This window comes from Chelonia mydas, chromosome 10 (assembly GCF_015237465.2).
Source record: "Chelonia mydas isolate rCheMyd1 chromosome 10, rCheMyd1.pri.v2, whole genome shotgun sequence".
Lineage (NCBI taxonomy): Eukaryota > Metazoa > Chordata > Testudines > Cheloniidae > Chelonia > Chelonia mydas.
In genome coordinates this window covers 63,940,592-63,961,588 of record NC_051250.2, presented here as the reverse complement: position 1 = coordinate 63,961,588, position 20,997 = coordinate 63,940,592, and the positions used below count along the sequence as shown (strand labels likewise).

Sequence of the window (20,997 nt, the reverse complement as noted above, 5' to 3'; positions counted from 1 at the left end):
TACAGTGATATATTCATTTACCAGTTGCAATGTCCTTATTTCATGTCTGTTCCAAAACTTCACCAGCACCGTATGCTGCCTAGTACTTCTGATTAAGTATGAAGATTTGTTGCTGCTTTTCCTGGCAGGTACCAGTATTTTTTCTGTAGCTTGTCCACCAGGTGGTAGTATGCATGGTATCTCTACAGTTTGCCTCCTTGGAAGTAAACAATATACTAGCTAGACATTGTTCCCAAGTGCAGAGTTCATTACTGGGACAGTCTCTTGGTTGATTCTCTTTGGTTTCCTTCACTGAAATGTTTCCAGGTAAAACAACCCATTTAAAGGTTTTGTATCATAGGAGACATATATTTTGGTCACTTTACAAATTTGAAAAAAAAACTTAAGTAAAAACTCTTCAGTCCTTTGCAGAAGTTCTCTGTATAAGTGTAGTTTTAGTAGAACTCTTGGAACTTAAAATTTGAAAAAAGCATCAGAAGCATCTTGTTGAAGACAAATCCTAAATCTGAACTACACATTTTCAGGATGAAGTAAAGTTGGCCTTGAATGCATACAATCAATCATTGAGTGTGACCCAGACAAATAAAGCAAGGCATTTAAAAACAAAAGTTGATACTCATTAACAGGTCCCATTAATCTGCTCGTGTCTTGGCATTATCACCATGGCATGAAGGCAAAATATAGGTTTTATATATAGTATGTAAAATCTACCACTGTTCAGAAATTGCTGCAATGGAACTAATCAATGTCACTGTCTTGGAATTGAAATAAAACTGGGTGTGCAAGCTCCAAGATGAATTTCACTTGCTGCTTAGGAGTAAAAGGGACAAAAAAAGCAGCACATAATGTCAACGTCGCCAAACATTGTCATCTTTTGTATCATAGTGTGGTAACACATGGGATTTTATATTATCCTCATTCATCTAACCTCTGCCTAGATCTTTACGCTTGCATTACTGAAGATACTGTGCTAAATATCCTTTCAAAAATTTGTGCAGCTTGCATGTGGGGAGCTCCTAACTTTCCAGTGACTCATCACAACTGCTCACTTCACCTCAGCTATTGGAACTGCACCATTAACTTGTGTTGTTACTCCCATGTACTGTGAGATTTGAAGTACACCATTAATTTAATTAATGATTTTCTATATATAAAATCAAGTTCATACTGTAGTTTCTCTTGCACTTCTTTCATGGCTTTTGAAAGAACTTCCATTAGAAAGCCTAATTTTCAAATTCTGTAACTTTCTGCAGAAACAATGCTTTGAAATTTCTCATGTATGTTCTCAACCCAAAGGTTAATTTTGGAAAGTCCCCAGAGACTATTTGGCCCATTATGACTTACCACACTATTTCCATAGTTCAAGACAATTATTTAGATAACTCAAAATGTAACAAATTGAAGCCCAAACTTCCCATCAGTTTAGTCCTCAGTGAGAATAACATTTTTGAGAAAATTCTGAAAATAATCAAATCTGGGCATGAAATATGAACAAAACCAAAACATGACTTCCGATTAGTCTTTTAGCATTGCTCTGAGAATGCAATTCCAGATTGGAGCACCAAACTGACATATTTGCAATGGCCATTAAAAAAACACAAATACCTGTTTAATTAGATGTTTGAATTTACACTCTGAGACATCTACTACAAGTATCCCAGTACTTCAAAGAATAACTCAAAGCATTGATCCACCACTGCTTTTAAGGGCTCACATTCCAAGAAACTAGAATTTATTTTAATGAATGTTCATTTACAATCATCAAAATACATGATATTACTTGACAGCATGCATGCACTATCCATGCTGGTGCCTTTCTTTTTCTTTAAACCTAGGCAGGGTAGAACTACATAATACACCTTTTATAGGTGAAACACTTTATATTCAGAAGTCAGGGAGCAAGTTATTCCCATATTAACAAGAAATGTTCCACATTTTTGTATGTTTCTACATATGAAAGTATTTAAATTACACCTTGTGCATCTGACTCTTTTGTATTACTGTGTGCAAAGTGGCAGTGCTATGGGAACAAGAGCTCTGAATTTCTCTGTGTAAATTCTCCCTTATAATGTTGCAGTAATGCAGCTTTTGCTTTCAACATGATAGTGGTTTGCCGGAGAGGTACTGTTTTGGGTGTGTGTGGGGAACAGGTTGGTGTGGAGGCATTGATGCTGGTTTAGGGTTGAATACCTGCAAATACTTCATAAAGAACCAAAATAATTCACTAGCAATATTAAGAGCAAAGCAATTCTCACTTGGATAGTACTCTGTTTCATCTAAAAACTGTGACCAGCTGCCAGTTCTAGCTCTTGCAGAATTGTTTTACCAAACTCTTCCGAGTTAGTATCTTAAGCAGCACTATTGTATTGACAAAGCTGAGAATTTGGCATGAGAATTTTTAAATTGGCATGTCAGAGATGTGTGGTGAAGAGCTCACTGATTCAAATCCCTCTATAGTTATGCAACAGAGGCTAGCTATTGGATTTTCTTTCATATTTTTTTTCAACCACTGCATAGGCAAATTAGAAAACTATTTGTATAACTCTGGTACCTCCTTTTTTGTGTGTGTGTGCTCAACTTCCTCAGAAGAAAGACACAGAACAGGTAACTAACTGGTTTTCCTCCTGGTTTCTTTCCTTAGATTGCTGAGAAGTTAACTATGAAATGCAGGAGGGAACTTTACAAGTTGGAATGCCTGGCTGTACAATTTGGACAAAACAGAATTATGCAGTTAAGTGCTATATTTAACCTTTTCCTTTGACAGCTACTTGATACCTTCTGTCAGTGCAGAAGTCATTAATACACATTCTCTTTGACAAGCGGATGTGTGTGGGTGTCCGTCTGGACATTATTTAAAATATCCAGCTATCTGTAATGAAGTTAGTTCCCAAGGATAGTACTTTAATGAGCAAAGAGGAGTCTAGTAATCACGGAACGCTGATACCAGACTTGCTCTTGCACGAGGACAAACAGAGGAAATGGAGCACGCTGCGCTTCCCGTAGTTATATTTACAAAAGTGCTGTTTTGTCTTTAGGTTCCCTTGGAGACTTCCTGGAGGCTATGGTAATAACCTCATGCATGCAGGCATGGCTCTCATGCCTTATAGTATAAAAAGTATATTGGCTGTATGTGGTGTGATTGCTTTAATTTTTCTATAATGCTTCCTCCTCTCATCCTGTGTATTTGGCTCTTTGTTTCTTGCTATCGCAGTTACACAGCAACAGTGAGCTCCGCTGTGCTAGTCATTTGATCTTTTAACAGCATGGTACTTCCCAATCTGTGCTATTGTGGTGTATTTTAAAAAATATTTTCAACATAAGAGCTCTCTCTTTGGATGGCACCTTTCAGCCAAACTACAAGAAAAGGCTTTAAAACACACAGATTTTTTAAAATGAATGTAAAGGTATAAGCAAGGGAGTAGGGGTGGGGGAATTGTTTTCTCATGAGGTGATTTTTTTTTTTGTCAAAGGGGCACAGGTTAGTTATGCTCCAACTCCCACTGACTTTCAATGGGCGTTGGGAGCCTGGCTTCCCTTTGTGCCTTTGAAAATCTTGCCTGATGAGTTTCTTTTAAACAGATGGTGAGTTGCTGCTTGGGAGTAAAGGAAAGGCTGCTCCAGATGGCAGGAGGTGTAAAGAATTCTCTTGGACCAAACAAGGCTGTGGAGGGATGGGGTGAGGGGAATGGTTCTACAGGAGCACAGGGAATGAAAAGAGGAAAAACACGGCAGTCTCTAAAACTTCCCTACCATTCCAGTGATCTTTCTGATCCCCTAAGTATCTACAGTGCCTTAAACCAACCCCAACCCCAGGGCTAAAATAGCACATGTGCTGATCCTCAGGAACATGGGGAGGTGCTGAGATGAGTCCTCTGCACTGGGAATAAATTCTCCAGCACTGGCTAGATAGCCATCACCGGCACAGCTGCCTGGCCACTGGGAAAGGTTAGTTTCCACTGAGGTATTTTTCAGTATATGTGTTTGGGTGTTCTCAAACTTGTATTTTAATTAAGAGATTATGCATATTTTAATGGTCAAATCTAAGCAAGGGTGGTACTTTGCCTGTATAATATCAAATAAATGCCAATGCAGGAGTAAGAGGTGGTTATTGGGAAATCATTGTTTCCCATTTCCTTTTGAATTGGCCCCAGTTGTGTAGTGCTCTTGCTGGACTTTGCTCCCTTGTGGAGCTGACGCTGCCTAGCTGAAGCTGTACGGTGCTTTGTCGTCCTGCTGAATTTGTTCCTATTTTCAGGATTGTTATTTTTTTAGCCAGTAACAGAGCTTTGATAACTAATTCTAAAAAAGCAAAAAACACCCCAACCTGTAGTGCCCTTATTTGTCCTTCAGTCCTAAGTGCCCTCCAGTTGGCTTGGGTTCTATGTCCCAGACAGCGTTGTAAGTGTACCAAATCTGTAGTAGATTTAAGAAGTGAAGAGGGCATGGATGGCCTCTCAGTACACCACAGGGATGGGCTCAGACAGGCTCCAATTTTACCTACTAGCCAGGGAGTAGTATTTGCTGTGCAGGAAGCCTGTGCTGCATTCAGCACTTGGCATGTGACAATCAGCATAGATTGGTTTTAATTTGATCTCTTCGGTTGGGCTCTTCGTTGCTTAGATTTTGTGTGGCCATCCCCTGGCTGGCTGTCCTACTCGCAAGATGTGCTGAAGTTATTCTCACCAGCTGTCACTGCAAATCTGTGTGATTCTTAGTGCGTTGATTTCCTACCTGCAACTTCTACTTACGGGTGTTTGCATGTCCTTCCGGTATACGGCTAGTTCTGTTGCTCCTTGTTGGCCTCAAATAGCAGGCCCAAGAAACTGGTTACCTCTATTACATTTGGACCTCTCTCCCTTTGTAGAGTGGTTATAGTGTTTGTGAACGGGGTTAATTTGACAGCAGTACTGTCATATCCACAGAAGTGGCATATAGAGTGCAAACTTTCCTCACAATGTGCCTTGTCTGTGGGCCTCAACTTGGGCCTGGAGGGACCGCTAGGATGCAAAAGGGTAGCTGATTCTCCACACCTCTTCAATACTTGACTTCTCTCTCTCTCCAAGTGCCTATTAAAAGTGGTGTTTAATGTGAACACTTTTTCCCTCTTTGAACTGAAGTGAACTTCACTCCTTTCACGCTTTCTGGCGAGCAACCTTTGGATTTTAGGGCTGGTCTATATTGAAAACTTACATCAGTATAGCTACCACTCTCAGGGATGTGAGAAATCCCCAGCACTGAGAGACGGAGCTATGCTAACCTAACCCCAGGTGTAGACAGCGCTAGGTCAATGGAAGAATTCTTCCACCAACCTAGCTCCTACCTCCCGGGGAGGTGGATGAACTGCAGCGACAGGAGAACCCCTCCAATTGCCATAGTGAGTGTCTACATGGAAGCACTGCAGCTGAACCACTGTAGCCTTTTAAGTATAGAGATGGGTATAGCCAAAGGCTATATCTACACTACCACTTACGTTGGTATAACTTATTTGCTCAAGCATGTGGAATAAACCACCCTGTGACAAAGTCCCTCCTCTACCTTGGTGGGTCTTGCGCTTTTTGGCGGATTTGCTCGCCTTGGAGCTTCACGGCAGCCCTCAACTTGGCCGTTTTTCTGAACCCACAGTCCAGGTCAACTCCTCCTGTGTCTGACCAGGAGTTGGGAGGTTTGGGGGGAACCCGAGCCCACCCTCTACCCCGGGTTGCAGCCCAGGGCCCTGTGGAATGCAGCTGTCTAGAGTGCCTCCTAGAACAGCTGTGCGACAGCTACAGCTCCCTGGGCTACTTCCCCATGGCCTCCTCCCAACACCTTCTTTATCCTCACCATAGGATCTTCCTCCTGGTGTCTGATAATACTTGTACTCCTCAGTCCTCCAACAGTATGCGTTCTCACTCTCAGCTCCTAGCGCCTCTTGCTCCCAGCTCCTTACACGTGCACCACAAACTGAAGTGAGCTCCTTTTTAAACCCAGGTGCCCTGATCAGCCTGCCTTAATGGATTCTAGCAGCTTCTTGATTGGCTGCAGGTGTTCTAATCAGCCTGTCTGTCTTAATTGTCTCCAGAAGGTTCCTGATTGTTCTGGAACCTTCCCTGTTACCTTACCCAGGGAAAGGGGACCTACTTAACCTGGGGCTTATATATCTGCCTTCTATTACTCTTCTGCAGCCATCCAGCCTGAACCTGTCACACCCCCCCAACCTCAGCACCAGGATGGACAGCGCTATGTAGGTGGGAGTGCTTCTCTGCTGCCATAGCTGCCGTCACTTGTTAGATTAAGTAAATCACAGGAGAGCTCTCTCCTCTCAGCTTAGAGCAGCTACACAAGAGACCTTACAGTGGCGCAGCTGCAAGCTCTCTAGTATAGCCATTGGCTTAGACTTTTAGGTTACAGCTGCTGACTAGGGCTGGATTGAACTGGTGCTCATAGGTGAATGTCGCCATCTCACTGCTGTTTCCCTACATTGCAGCTCTGTCCGACTGGGCTATTTGTCTAGCTTTTTCCTAAAATGAAAAGGAGAACACCTGGTCTCTGGTGGGGTGGGCAGGAAATGTAGTTGCGAGGCAAGGAGAAGAAGTAGAAACTCTCCTTCCGGTCCAGCTTTGCCTAACTCAGCTCACCAAAGCCTCATGCGGGCACCCTCCACCAGCAGCGTCAGCTTTGCAAATCATTTCACCTTTAGCAACTGGCTTCAGTCACATTCTACATTTCCAAGCTAAATAAATCCTAGTTCTTGCAATCACCCCCTATAACAGTTCCACTGCACTTCTAACAATCTCTGTTGCCCACTCTCAAACTTCACAATTTCAAGTATATTTCTAGAGAATATATAATTTTCAATTGGTTTATGGTGAGGGGAACCACACTAGATGCAGAGCTCCAGAGGTAGATGTGCTGCTTCCTTATAAATCCTCTTACAAGATGATGTCTACATTTAATGGCCTTGGCCCCTTGCAGACATTTGGTAGCCAGTGTTTAAGAAAAGCAGTGTTGGCCTAAACTCTGAATGTCCTTGCTTGTGTATTTAGGATAAAAATGTCAAAAGTGCCCATGTGCCATTTTCAAAAGAGACATAGGCTTTGAAAATTTGACCTACAATCGCTGCTGACTGACAGTGTGTCTTCAGCCCATGCAATCAGTCTCTTGCCTGATGAAATCTGAAACTTAACCTACACTTATAAAGTACAGCGGGCTTTTTACTGAATTGTAATGATGGAAAAATACATGGAACCAATATCAAACAATTGAAAGAATATTTTATGTGTATGGGGAGGTGGAGGGGGGAACTTCCCCTCTCCTGAGGCCATACCTGTAGGGTAAGCTGCAATGGAAATAAAACTGCAGTGGGTGAAACCTTTCAATAACTAGCTTTGAAAAAGAATTGCTGACACACGTTATAAGAGCCAGACTCTTTTGAATTGAAACTCCATCAGTGCTCACGGGCAAATGTGCATTTTAATAAATTGCTAGTTACAAAGTAAATAAAGATTTCTGCTATCATTCTGTACCAGAATTCTGTGCTATTTCGTCCTAAAAGTCAGTGTTTTTCAACCTGTGGTCTGCGGACCCCTGGGGATTTCCAAAGGCGTCCACACTTGCATTCAAAATTTTTTAGGGATCTGAAAATGAAAAAAGGTTGACAAGTGCTATCAATCATGCATATCAGTGGAGAAGCGAAAGTGTTTAGGTTTTCCCCTGCATTGAGACAGCTGTCTCACGCTCACTGTGACTGTATTAACTCTGCTGTTGCTATATGCAGCCAAGATAAAAAGTCCTCAGGGTTTGCCTGTTTCACTCAAGCTGCTAATTCATCTCTCCTCATTAACTAATCCCTTCACATTATTCCCTCACATTCACCAGGTTTTAATGCACATTTCCAAAAATTTAAAACTGTTGTCTTGTTAGAAGCAGCGCTCCAGCAGAAATACAGGATATTTGTCCATTGATTACAAGGCATGTGTAATGCTTCTTTAAACCTTCTCCTGGTGCATGTGAGACTATAACCACTGCTTACATGTGCTTTCCATTCACAAGTCGATGAATGTGATTGTAGTGTGTGTGTGGGTGGGACAGGGAAGTAATATGAGAAAATGTACACAACAGGGAACGTCCACTGCAGTTTAAGCTGTCTTGGGGAAGAGGTCAATAAATCCTATTTGGTCTGAGTGCTTTTGTCTATGTTAGTACAGCATGTACCCTTGGTGCAGAGACTACCTAGCGACATGAAGTTTGGCCGGCTGAGGAGGATAGAAGTAATATTTTCACTATCTGCTCTATTAACATTTGGATGGCCAGACCTATGTTCCAAATGATCTTATCCCCCTGAAAGTAGCACCCTCCAAAGGGCACTTCTGGGACTGTCCTTATAACATATGCCACTCCAGATGGGCACTTCAATCGAAAATCTCCCCTACATAACACAGTTTAGAGAAGTAACTTGACACTATATTGTTTCCGACTTTCCAGCCTCTTGATAGGACTATGAAGAGGGGTTTGTGGGCGGATAGTTTATGCAGGTCACATTAATGCCTGCCCATTTCTACTGTGTATAAAATGCAATTTTTATACAGCTAGTATTACATTAACTGAAATTCTTCACTGAGTATCCTTCATCCTCTGTTATAAGAATAGCTTGCTAGAATGCTAACCCTGAAGGGACCAATCTAACTATCCCTGCCTGCCTCCAAGGCTGCTGGAGATAAGGTGTAATGTTCTGGGGACAACCAACACTGGCCCTGGAAGAGCTGATCGAATTGAAATGTTGTAGAGGTGTTATGTTTGCTCTTGTAAAGAAATGTTCTGTGCATGATAGATTTAAGCAATGGAACTCACAGCTCCTTAATGTAATGGAAGTAAGTAGTTTGAAGTTGAAAACATTAGTTGCACATTTATGAATTGGAGCTGCTGCAGATGACCCTAGCCAGGGTAGGATTACAACGGCTATCTATTGTTGTACATCAGAGCATAGGTGGATCGTCAGCAAAAGTCATTAGGATCTTCCTTCATAGCATAACACAGAACATCTCTTAGGAATTTTACACCACCTTTGGAAGCAGTTGGCACAGTATCAAAGGCAGTATAATAGTGTAGAAGAAACATTGATCTAGTCAATAAGAACGGCCATACTGGGTCAGACCAAAGGTCCATCTAGCCCCAGAGGGAATGAACAGAACAGATAATCATCAAGCGATCCATCCTGTTGCCCATTCCCAGCTTCTGGCAAACAGAGGCTAGGGACACCATCTTTGCCCATCCTGGCTAATAGCCATTGATGGACCTATCCTCCATTAATTTATCTAGTTCTTTTTTGAGCTCTGTTATAGTCTTGGCCTTCACAACATCCTCTGGCAAAGAGTTCCACAGGTTGATGGTGCATTGTGTGAAAAAAATAATTTTTGTTTGTTTTAAACCTGCTTCCTATTAATTTCATTTGGTGACCCCTCGTTCTTGTGTTATGAGAAGGAGTAAATAACACTTATGTTCTTAAGGCAGAGTTTCTGTTCTTTTTAGGCACATTTCCTCTGTAGTGAAACTGCAATATGCATGTACGTTTAGCTGGGTTCTGGTTTAATGAGTTCATGGTATTCTAAGACAGATGGCACAGGAATCTGTGTTACAAAACTGCCACAGGCAATCCAAGCAGAATACCTGGACTACAAGGATGTTATTGCCTGAGAAAAAGAGTCCTGATAGAGGCTTCAGGAAATATGCACCACTTCATTAAAGCAGACCCCAGCCAAGAAGACTGGAAAATTGTATTGTCCTCTGTTTCTGAGCAAGGGTTTGGCCTCCTCCCCAACAGGCCTCAGGAACTGGAGTGCAATGAACTTGCAGCATCATGCCATAACCTCCCTGTGACACGAACATAGGAGACCAATGTGAACCAGAGTGGTGTGCGAGAGACACAGCCTCCTCTTATACTTTAAACAAGACTGTAGGCTCCATTTCTCCAATGCTAAACTGCCCTTTGTGATCCCTGGTGGTCAGAGGTTGACCGCTTGCTAGTTTGAAACTGCAGCCCTGCCTTGAGAAGAGAGCTCTTTAATTGAAACGCACAATGTTGTTTTTCCTTCCACAAGAGCCAAAGTTTCTTTTCCTGCTGCAGTTCTGTTCTGGCTCTTGCTACCAAACTTCTGTTTCTTCTTGTTCCTGAGAACAGGGCTTTTTTACAATTCCATTGTGCTCTGGAGCTCTGTGGCTCTGAAAAATAGTCAGCTATTATACCTCCTACACCTTAATCCCACTCAATGGTGCCACCAGCTAGGTAAGTGCTGGTTAATCCTGCTTCCTTTCTCTAGCATCACGGGGGGAAATCAGACTTTCAAAGTCTTGTCATGTATGACTCAGGCATTATTAGGAGGCTCGGCCTTCAGGGAAATGGGACAATTCTCACAGCCCCTATGTCAACAAACATGTTTTGCTGAGATATTGATGTTTGAGTTCCATGTATCCGGGTTAGGACTGGTGGGACGGGGTTGGACAACTTCATCACAGCCCCCTCCCTCTGGTCCGTGTTGCCTTATGTAATAATCTACAAGCACAAAAGTCTTATGGGGCCAATCCACATCCCTGGCCCTCTGAAAGAAAGCCTGTGTGTCATTGCTCCCCAGAAGTTAGGGGGTATGTGTGTATGTGTGTGTAAGATACAGACAATGCAAAAGCTCAAAGCTCAGCAGGTCTCTCTCTTGGATTTTTCAGTTTCTGCCGGACTAGAACCGTTGGCATCAGCGGGCAGGTGCATGCCACTGGCACTAGTATTTCAGTTTGCTGTTTACAGGCTCCGTGCATAGCCACCAGCCCCTCCCTCTTGTTCTGCCCCCTTGCTCCCATTATGACAGGTTTCAGAGTAACAGCCGTGTTAGTCTGTATTCGCAAAAAGAAAAGAAGTACTTGTGGCACCTTAGAGACTAACCAATTTATCTGAGCATAAGCTTTCGTGAGCTACAGCTCACTTCATTGGATGCATACTGTGGAAACTGCAGAAGACATTATATACACAGAGACCATGAAACAATACCTCCTCCCATCTCACTCTCCTGCTGGTAATAGCTTATCTAAAGTGATCACTCTCCTTACAATGTGTATGATAATCAAGTTGGGCCATTTCCAGCACATATCCAGGTTTTCTCACCCTCCGCCCCCCTACACACAAACTCACTCTCCTGCTGGTAATAGCCCATCCAAAGTGACCACTCTCCTTACAATGTGTATGAAAATCAAGGTGGGCCATTTCCAGCACAAATCCAGGTTTCCCCCCAAAAACACACACACACAAACTCACTCTCCTGCTGGTAATAGCTTATCCAAGGTGACCACTCTCCCTACAATGTGCATGATAATCAAGGTGGGCCATTTCCAGCACAAATCCAGGTTTTCTCACCGCCCCCCCCCCCCCCACAAACTCACTCTCCTGCTGGTAATAGCTCATCCAAATTGACCACTCTCCTTACAATGTGTATGATAATCAAGGTGGGCCATTTCCAGCATAAATCCAAGTTTAACCAGAACGTCGGGGGGGGGGGTAGGAAAAAACAAGGGGAAATAGGCTACCTTGCATAATGACTTAGCCACTCCCAGTCTCTATTTAAGCCTAAATTAATAGTATCCAATTTGCAAATGAATTCCAATTCAGCAGTTTCTCGCTGGAGTCTGGATTTGAAGTTTTTTTGTTTTAATATTGCGACCTTCATGTCTACAATTGCGTGACCAGAGAGATTGAAGTGTTCTCCGACTGGTTTATCAATGTTATAATTCTTGACATCTGATTTGTGTCCATTTATTCTTTTACGTAGAGACTGTCCAGTTTGACCAATGTACATGGCAGAGGGGCATTGCTGGCACATGATGGCATAGATCACATTGGTGGATGTACAGGTGAACGAGCCTCTGATAGTGTGGCTGATGTTATTAGGCCCTGTGATGGTGTCCCCTGAATAGATATGTGGGCACAGTTGGCAACGGGCTTTGTTGCAAGGATAGGTTCCTGGGTTAGTGGTTCTGTTGTGTGGTATGTGGTTGTTGGTGAGTATTTGCTTCAGGTTCGGGGGCTGTCTGTAGGCAAGGACTGGCCTGTCTCCCAAGATTTGTGAGAGTGTTGGGTCATCCTTCAGGATAGGTTGTAGATCCTTAATAATGCGTTGGAGGGGTTTTAGGTGGGGGCTGAAGGTGACGGCTAGTGGCGTTCTGTTATTTTCTTTGTTAGGCCTGTCCTGTAGTAGGTGACTTCTGGGAACTCTTCTGGCTCTATCAATTCTTCACTTCCGCAGGTGGGTACTGTAGTTGTAAGAATGCTTGATAGAGATCTTGTAGGTGTTTCTCTGTGACTGAGGGGTTGGAGCAAATGCGGTTGTATCGCAGAGCTTGGCTGTAGACGATGGATCGTGTGGTGTGATCAGGGTGAAAGCTGGAGGCATGTAGGTAGGAATAGCGGTCAGTAGGTTTCCGGTATAGGGTGGTGTTTATGTGACCATCGTTTATTAGCACTGTAGTGTCCAGGAAGTGGATCTCTTGTGTGGACTGGACCAGGCTGAGGTTGATGGTGGGATGGAAATTGTTGAAATCCTGGTGGAATTCCTCAAGGGCTTCTTTTCCATGGGTCCGGATGATGAAGATGTCATCAATATAGCGCAAGTAGAGTAGGGGCGTTAGGGGACGAGAGCTGAGGAAGCGTTGTTCTAAATCAGCCATAAAAATGTTGGCATACTGTGGGGCCATGCGGGTACCCATAGCAGTGCCGCTGATCTGAAGGTATACATTGTCCCCAAATGTAAAACAGTTATGGGTAAGGACAAAGTCACAAAGTTCAGCCACCAGGTTAGCTGTGACATTATCGGGGATAGTGTTCTTGACGGCTTGTAGTCCATCTTTGTGTGGAATGTTGGTGTAGAGGGCTTCTACATCCATAGTGGCCAGGATGGTGTTATCAGGAAGATCACCGATGGACTGTAGTTTCCTCAGGAAGTCAGTGGTGTCTCGAAGGTAGCTGGGAGTGCTGGTAGCATAGGGCCTGAGGAGGGAGTCTACATAGCCAGACAATCCTGCTGTCAGGGTGCCAATGCCTGAGATGATGGGGCTTCTGCATGTCTTCTGCAGTTTCCACAGTATGCATCTGATGAAGTGAGCTGTAGCTCACGAAAGCTTATGCTCAAATAAATTGGTCAGTCTCTAAGGTGCCACAAGTACTTCTTTTCTTCTTGCTCCCATTGTAATCTCTGAAACTTCCCTTCACAAGGCTCATACCGCATTTGGGTCAGGAGGGGACGGGCACGCTCGTGAGCTGTCTACACGAATTTCCCTTTGCTGCTGACGTTGGTTCAGCTCCATTGGTGTTAACAAGGTTGGGAGCTGTAGTAGGATGAGTCACGAGTTCTTTTAATGCCAGCTCTATAATGGTGCTCAGGCTAGGTCTGACGGATGCTGTGTTAAAAACACAAGTGACCCACCTATGTTAGGGTTCATGTTACTAACCCCAGTGCAAGTGAATTGGTCTTAGCAGCAGTGAGGAAGGTTTAGAGTCTGTTTCTAGTGTATGCAAGGCCTGAACGCAGCCTGCCCTGCTCTCATTCCTTCTCCTGCTTACTCTAATCCCTGCCTTGGGCTGGCGAGCCCTCTTGCCTGACTCGCTCTCCCACCTCATCCATTCCAACCCCCTCATTCATTGTCCCATCCTTTCTCTTGCTTATGTGCCTCAGCACCCCACCCCCACCATAAATATCTGAGCACTTTCAAAACAGAAGTAACAATTCTCTCTCTTCCTCTTGTATTCGCCAGGAAGCCAGTACAGAGAACTCGGCACTGGGGTTATGTGGTGATGGTTACATGTTGCTAAGCAGACAGGCTGCTGTGTTTTGGACCAGTGCAAGCTATTTGTGAGTATGGGGCTTCATTACTAGATGGAATGAGCTGCAATAATTACACCTGCCCTGGCCCGGGCTGTATATGATTGCATGGGGTGCAATCTCTGGGCCAGCTGCAGGTGGAAATGGGCATCTCTTGCTACTATGGTTCATTAGCCATCTGGTAGCACTGAGGAATCCAAAAGGACCACAGGGCTGGGTCTGTCCTGTAAATATTTATATGATGGTAGGGCCCTGCTGTGTGAGGGGTGCTCAAACATAGAAAAGAGACCATCCCTGTCCCAGCCTGTAAGGGCTGACCTATTTAGATTTATGCAAGCAGAGTTAGGATGAGCTCTACCCTGACAGCTGGTGGCGAATCGTGGTGGGTTATGGAAAAGTACTTCAGAGGCTGATCTCATTTGCATAGGCACACCCACCCCGCCTAGATGGTCACTTTGGCTGCTGTAGGAGCCCCAGTTTCTCTGTTATTGGGGCAGGAAGAATAAACTGTTGTTATCCTGATTATGTGAATCAAGGACAGTAGAACTGTACTTGGCCTTTTGTTATGATGGAGAGACTCACCATCAACTAAGCAGCACTCGCTAGGCAAGGGTCATGGGTTCCAAAACCCAGTGAATTAAGAGAGGCTGGGGACTGGTATTAATACCTGGTGGTATGGGGCCCTGATGAGGGTCCAACATGCTAATTGCACCATCTCCTCTCTCCATGGTGAAATATCAGAGCTAGTTTTGGTTCCACTATGAGTCTAGTTACAGGCTGCTGAGCTGAATTCACTTTGGGCCAATGGTGTACCAGCACTCAGGCTCCCCTACTACAAGCTGAAATCACTGAGCATTGTGTTAAGTAGTGGGGGAGCCTGAAGATATATTGCGGAGCAGTTCATGGGACGGCTGGTGGAGCGGGACGGCTGGCAGAGCAATTTGTGGGGTGGCTGGTGGAGTGGAGCAGAGCGGAGCTCCACGGAGAGGTTGGGCAGTCAGCTTCAGACCATGTAAGGTGGCCCTTAACCCCCGCCCCCCCCATCTCCACCCAGGTTAGGAGGTAAAACTCTGCAGATAAACTTTTGAACTCTGGGGCTGGACTGACCAGGGACAGAGACTTTTGGGTTGTTGGACTTTTGGGACTTTGGGTGACTTTTGGATTGCTGGACTCAAGAATCAAAGGCCTAATTTGCTTGGGGTGAGTTTTTGCTCATGGGTTGTGTTATGAATCCTGTTGGTGGTTTTTCCCCAACATAATGCCACATTGTTTCTCTCTGTTATTAAAAGGCTTTTGCTACATTCAGACTCTGTGCTTGTTAGAAGGGAATTATTTCCTCTTAGAGGCGCCCAGTGGGGGTGGTATATATTTGTCCCAGGTCACTGGGTGGGGGCTCGAGCCGGTTTTGCACTGTTTTTAGAATGGAACTCCTAGATACTGAACCCGGCCCTTGTTGCTGCCAACTCTGATGGGCAGAAGGGTTACATGTAAATAGGGGTCCTGATCTCCACTGAGGCCCCTATGTGCATAAAAATAACAGAGGTGGTCAGGGGAAAAGGGAGCCCTTCTCCCTCAACCCTTTCCAAACCAGCAGCCGTGAGAAGGGGGAGCCCCAGATACCAATGTAGGATAACTGCCTTGCATGGCCGGTAGCTGTCTGTGCATAGGGGGCCTGGCCATAACACACAACAGCAGCTTAGGGTGGAACATTACCATCTAGACTGGATTTGAACTGATGACCTTGCAAGGAAAGCCTCCATGGCTCTTCCCCAAGCTCCTGTAGCACCATTTGCAGTGACTAATAAATGCAGAAAGTCATTGGGTTTTTTTTCCTTTCCCAACTGGCTCTGTGATGTCTGATGCTGCCTAGTACAATCAGATCCGACTGAATCAAATGTATTTTGGATAAGTGCATCGCACTCAAAACTTGGAGCTCTCGCAAAGCTTTCCTGCCCTAGAACTCTACCATTAAGGTCAATCTGACTTTGGTGTCTGCCCTCTGATGGCCGCTGGCAGGGTCTCTTTGAGCTGTACTGTAAGTTCATGTTCTGTTACCCTGCCATTGATTAGGATGGGCTTTTTTTTTCTTATTAGGCCTATTTCCGTGTTTGCTCTGCAGCTTAGCACGAAGGGGCTAAGCAAGGTCAGGCTGATGACTGGGCTAAACCAACCAGCAGACTCTTGTACACCTCATCTTGCCTGCTGTTCCTACATGGCTGACATTGCAGAGAGGGCTGAACTCAGACAAGGCAGGCAAGCCCAGACACACTACGACACAGGGGCCCACCTTGTTCTGCTCCCATGTTGGGCATGACCTCCTAGCAGCAGCACGTGACACTCCTCCCAGGAGCAGGAGGGTGGATCTGTTGGGTGGGCAGGCTGGGCCCATTGCACTCAGTGCCTAAAGAGGTCTGCAAAAAATGTGCATGGATGGAGCTCTTCGCCCGCCCGACCCTATCCCAGGCCCGCTGCTGCAGAAACGGCGGGGAGGAGCAGAGAACCCATCCCTTTGCTTGCAGGAGGGGAGAAGAGATGAGGAGGTGGAGCTGCCCAGAGCTGCTGAGCTCCTGTGAGAACAATTTCAGCTCCTCATGGGAGGGGGAGGGAGCTTTGCCTGCCTCCTGCAGCAATTCTGATTGTCTGCTCTACCCCAGGAGGTGGGGAAGTGGAGAATACCCCCAGGCAGGGCTGAAACGTGCAGCCTTCTGGCTGGGCTGAAACGTGCAGAAATGTTGTTTGTTCTATCTGTGACCATTTACAACTAGGTGCTCTTCACACACTGGTTGAGCATTTCTCTTCCTGCCAAAATCAGAGTCCTCGACTGAGGTGACATGGCAGACTCCCCCCCCCCACACCACCGCCCGCCCAAGCGTCTTGGCGTTAAGACCTCGTTGAAGTGCATGGGGCAGTTCCCAGCTCTGAGCTATTGTTTCAGGCTCTCTGCAGACTCAGGCAGACATCCTGGCAGCAGCTGTGCCTGGTATCATTTACGAGGTTTCTTTGCCATCATGAGGGCTAGAACCTTTTGACTCCAGGAGCTGGGTCTCAGGCCTGTGGTGTCTGTGCATTAATCCAGCCCAGTCTGCTACTGTCTGCGAGTGGAAAGTATGTGATATCCAATAGAAAAAGCAGTTTTCAGAAGCTGGTAAGAAGTGACATGCCTTAATGTATGAGAAGCCAATGAGAGTTTGTTCTGCTGGTGTAATGGGCCCATCTTGGCATTTTACTGGTTCGGTGACTCTGTGAAGTCCTTTGATAGTGTGGAGCAACACAGCAGCCACTCCCAGCTCATGCGGTTCATGCAAACTCAACAGGTCAGAATCGTAGTGTTAATCTATGTAGCTCCATTTACGTCAATGGCGTTACACTGACTTACACCCCTGAGGATCTGTCTTATAAGATCTTCTTTTTCATTTTGCAAATGCTTCTAAAAACTGGAGTGATCGGTGCTGCAAACACAGTCACTGTAGTGCTGGGTCGGAGTCCTAAAATAGTGTCTAAAGCAAAGAACTAAAAGGACAGATACTAATGCTATAAGAGTTTCTTTACTCAAAGTGTACAATAAATGATAGCACTCATCATTTGCTAGCACCAAAAGGTAGAAAGTGCTTAGAAGCCTTTATTAAATATAATTACAAGGAGTTGGACATTGTTTTAACTGGCAGTTTGGCTAGGTTTTGTCAGTGTTTGGTTTCAAAACGAATATGATGGATCCTCCTGAAATGGGTTGATTTAAATGAAGCAATTGTCCCTGGAGCAAGTATTGGTCCAGTTCTAGAATACAGCTCTTTTAATTTTACCTCTCAATCTACTTTCAGGAATAATACTAGATGCTGTGCAAGATGAGACGTGTGTAACCTGTTGGCAGCATTGACTTACCTCTTTTTATTAACCCATATGTTATTAGTTCACTCCTGCTGTTGTACTCAAGATTATCAACTAGGAATCCAGCTCTCCTTCAGAGGGTACTCTTGGTTTATACAAATATACAGGAGAGAAGAATCAGGCTCAGTAGTCTCCTCTTAAAATTAATTTAATGTTGAAAACTTTAAAAGTTAGTGATAAGTAAGTGTCGCAAGCAACTGATAGAACAGACTTGCTGAGTGGCAGGAATTGAGTTCTAACTGCGTGATTCTCAAAGCCTTTGATGCTGAGGGTATGTCCACACAGCACACTAAGCCTGGGCTCTGACTCGGGTTTGAGCCCAAACCCTATTTCCGTCCGGAACACACATCGGTCTGACCAGGGTCCTAACACTCTAATAGCAAGGTGGGTGAGAGCCCGAGTCCTGCAGTGACTTGGGGCCATTTTGCAATTTTTCAGTGTGGACGAGGTTTAAAATGAAGAAGCTTGGACACTCAAGACTAGGCTTGGAAACAGAGTCCACAAGCCCAGGTCTCACAGATTCAGGTTTACAATGCAGTGTAGACACAGCCTGTGAGGGCTCAGCCGGGCAAATCTCTGCTCTTGGGCTTTTAGTCATGGATATCAAGAAGCTGAGTGGTGTTGAGGCCCATATAAATGCCTTCAAGAGAGGTAGGAATTTGAAACAGGGTTGACAATATCTATTTAAAAAGCTATGTGGTTTCTGTGAAGTAGCATAAGATGGTCCTTCACTTATCCTATACAGTGATATTGGAGCTAGCATTTTAATGCATAGGATGTTTACCCATCATGATTTTATCAGCACTGGTGAGTTTTAGTGCAAGCAGGTTTGAAGTGGAGTAAAAATTCCACCCCTCTAATCGAAGAAATCCGTGTGTGTGGGGGTAGTGACAGCAGGGAAGTCACCAAGATACTTAATGAAGTGTGAATGCCATCCTTTCTGAAGTTGAAAATAACATCTGGATGCAGGCATTGCTTGAATCCAACTGCACAGGACATAAGTAAACACAAACGTTTCTATGAATTATGTGCTCATTATTTCAGCAGTTTGAGGAAAGATTATGCCATTGCCTTTTCATATTCTGGCTTCCTGTGTGCTTAGGCTTTTGCCATTTTCATCATGTCTTTAGAGTAAATTTGATAGGCACAGGATGTTGCAATAAATCGGATATTGAACCAACAGTCAATTAAAAAAAAAAATGAACTTAGTTTCTAGGAAAGATGCATCACATCTTCTCACAGGAATCGTACCATATGTCCTAATATCAGTGGAACAATAGATTCAATTATTGGCTTCTGGTGGTGTCTTGCAGACATAATAGCAAAATAGAATTTTTGCTATGTTCTGAGCAAAAATTGTATTACTGGCACATTAAAACTGTTCTCTCCTCCCCCCCCACCCCCCGGCAAAAAAAAAGTCATTTTTTTCATGGCTACTCCTTTAGTGTATTTATGGTGTATGAGTCACCAGGCTTTCTTCTGATTGGATGAAAATTAAACACCCCTGGGACTGTCAGTCAGTTATAGCCATTCTCAGCTTCATTCACAGATTTATTAGCTTGCACACAGAGAAATTCATTCAGAAAACTTCATTCACAAAAACGGCAGCACTCTCTTCAGAATTTTGAACAGAAAAATTCTGCTGTAACCTGGCTTTTAAGGAAAAGCTAGAAATGACTCAAGGGCTGACAAAGAAGCTGCACAAAGATGATGATGATGAGTCTGGAGATTTGAAGTAAAATTGTGCTGGACCATACAAATATTGAGCGTATTTCTAGATTGCGATGCTGAATGACTTTAAAAACAAGAATTAGCAAGATTTGTATTAAGAACTGCTGACTACATTCAGAGAATTATTTTGCATGTTTTTTAAAATCATATTGTGTGAATAAAGAATGTGCAAATTGCAGAACCATGATTTTTCTTTCCAGTTGCGCAGCTGAATACAAAATGCTAAGAACAGGGCTTGTAAGGTATCTCTTTGGGTTCCTGCTAATCTAAAATTGCTTTTGAGATTCTCTCGATCTTGTATTGCTTTCTGTGGAATATTTTTTTTAGTCTTTTCTGCAGCCGAGGGTTCGCAGTTAATGATGCAGGCTATAACAGTGAGTGTTCAAAGCTGAGAATGATTTAGAGGCTTGCTTGCTTGTGGCAGAAGTGATTTTAGATATGGATAGCATCTCTTCAGATTAACCTGCTGTAGCATTGTTATACCTGTGTGTATGTTTCCTTTAGCATAACTTACAGATGACCATGCAGACTTAAGCTATGTTTATTAAGAAAAATAAGCCACGTGTGAAGCAGCCAACAAAAAATATCCAATTGGTGTCTGTTTTTAAAATAGTTTGAATTGCTTAATTTCCATGTCATTTACCTACAAGAAGAAAGCCAATTTATGCAACAGTATCCAGTTACAGAACTTCCAAGGCTATGAGAGAACGCAGTCAGCACAGTCTCAGTGGACACGTACTGTATGTAGGACGATTTAGACACCCAGGAATGCTTCACAGGGCTAAATACAGTCGCTTTAGGGATGAATTTATAACATCATTAGAGGAAGGTACACAAAGTAGTTCTTTAAATATCAAAGGCTCCTCTTCATCTTCTCATTCCTCAACACCTCATTTACCAGTTGAGGATGTCACCTTGGGGACACAGGACAGCTCCACCACTTGGTGCACTTTGATCCCCCGAATGGCTAATATTAAATTATCCAATCCATCTAATCTGCCTGGTTTTAAAAACTTCTGTCTGGGGACAAAAGAGGTGCCAAGAATTAAACTCACAGAGTGTGTTACAGTTCCAAGCAGCCCAACCTCACCAGAAATCAGTTTAATCAGCTGCCTGCCTACTTCTTATCCACGGCAGGACCCGGACAAACTCGATGTAAATACAAAACCTCAAGATGACTGCATCTTGCTGGGCTTTGAGTCTGCCCCTCTAAGCAAACAGGACAAACCTCCGGTGCAGAGCGGAGGGGACATTGTGAAGACTGGCATGACCTACTGTGTACGAGTAAGTAGCTTCTCTCAGATTTTCCACTAAAAAGCAAATAATCAAATTGTGTGGGCTTGTGCAACATAACCTTCCTTTCCCCACTTCTTCACTAGGTACTGAAATCACTGGATACTGCGTGTTCCCTGTTTCCTGAGGCCTTGTATAAGTGACGTGTTGATTATACCAAGGGGAATTAAAGTACATAAGTAATCCAAAGGAGTAACGTAATAGTAGTCTCCAAAAGCATTTCCTTGAAGGTTTATTATAAGAAATGCTCCTTAAG

At 44.0% G+C, this 20,997-nt stretch overlaps 1 protein-coding gene across 16 annotated transcripts in view; it reads left to right on the top strand.

The window, feature by feature from the left end:
- Nucleotides 1–2,543: 2,543 nt before the first annotated feature.
- Nucleotides 2,544–20,997, top strand: part of SHC4 (SHC adaptor protein 4) — a 68,315-nt gene continuing 49,861 nt past the window's right edge. For 3 of the 16 annotated variants that reach the window (XM_043524243.1, XM_043524247.1, XM_037911738.2), the window contains exons 1-3: nucleotides 2,647–2,730; nucleotides 3,036–3,064; nucleotides 20,586–20,732. In XM_043524243.1, the coding sequence (XP_043380178.1) occupies nucleotides 3,062–3,064; nucleotides 20,586–20,732 (150 nt within the window). In that variant the 5' untranslated portion in view covers nucleotides 2,647–2,730; nucleotides 3,036–3,061. Of the gene's footprint in view, nucleotides 2,605–2,639; nucleotides 2,731–3,035; nucleotides 3,065–13,843; nucleotides 13,863–17,198; nucleotides 20,733–20,997 lie in introns of those variants that run through there. The other 13 variants (XM_043524249.1, XM_043524245.1, XM_043524251.1 and 10 more) reach the window with 12 other exon arrangements.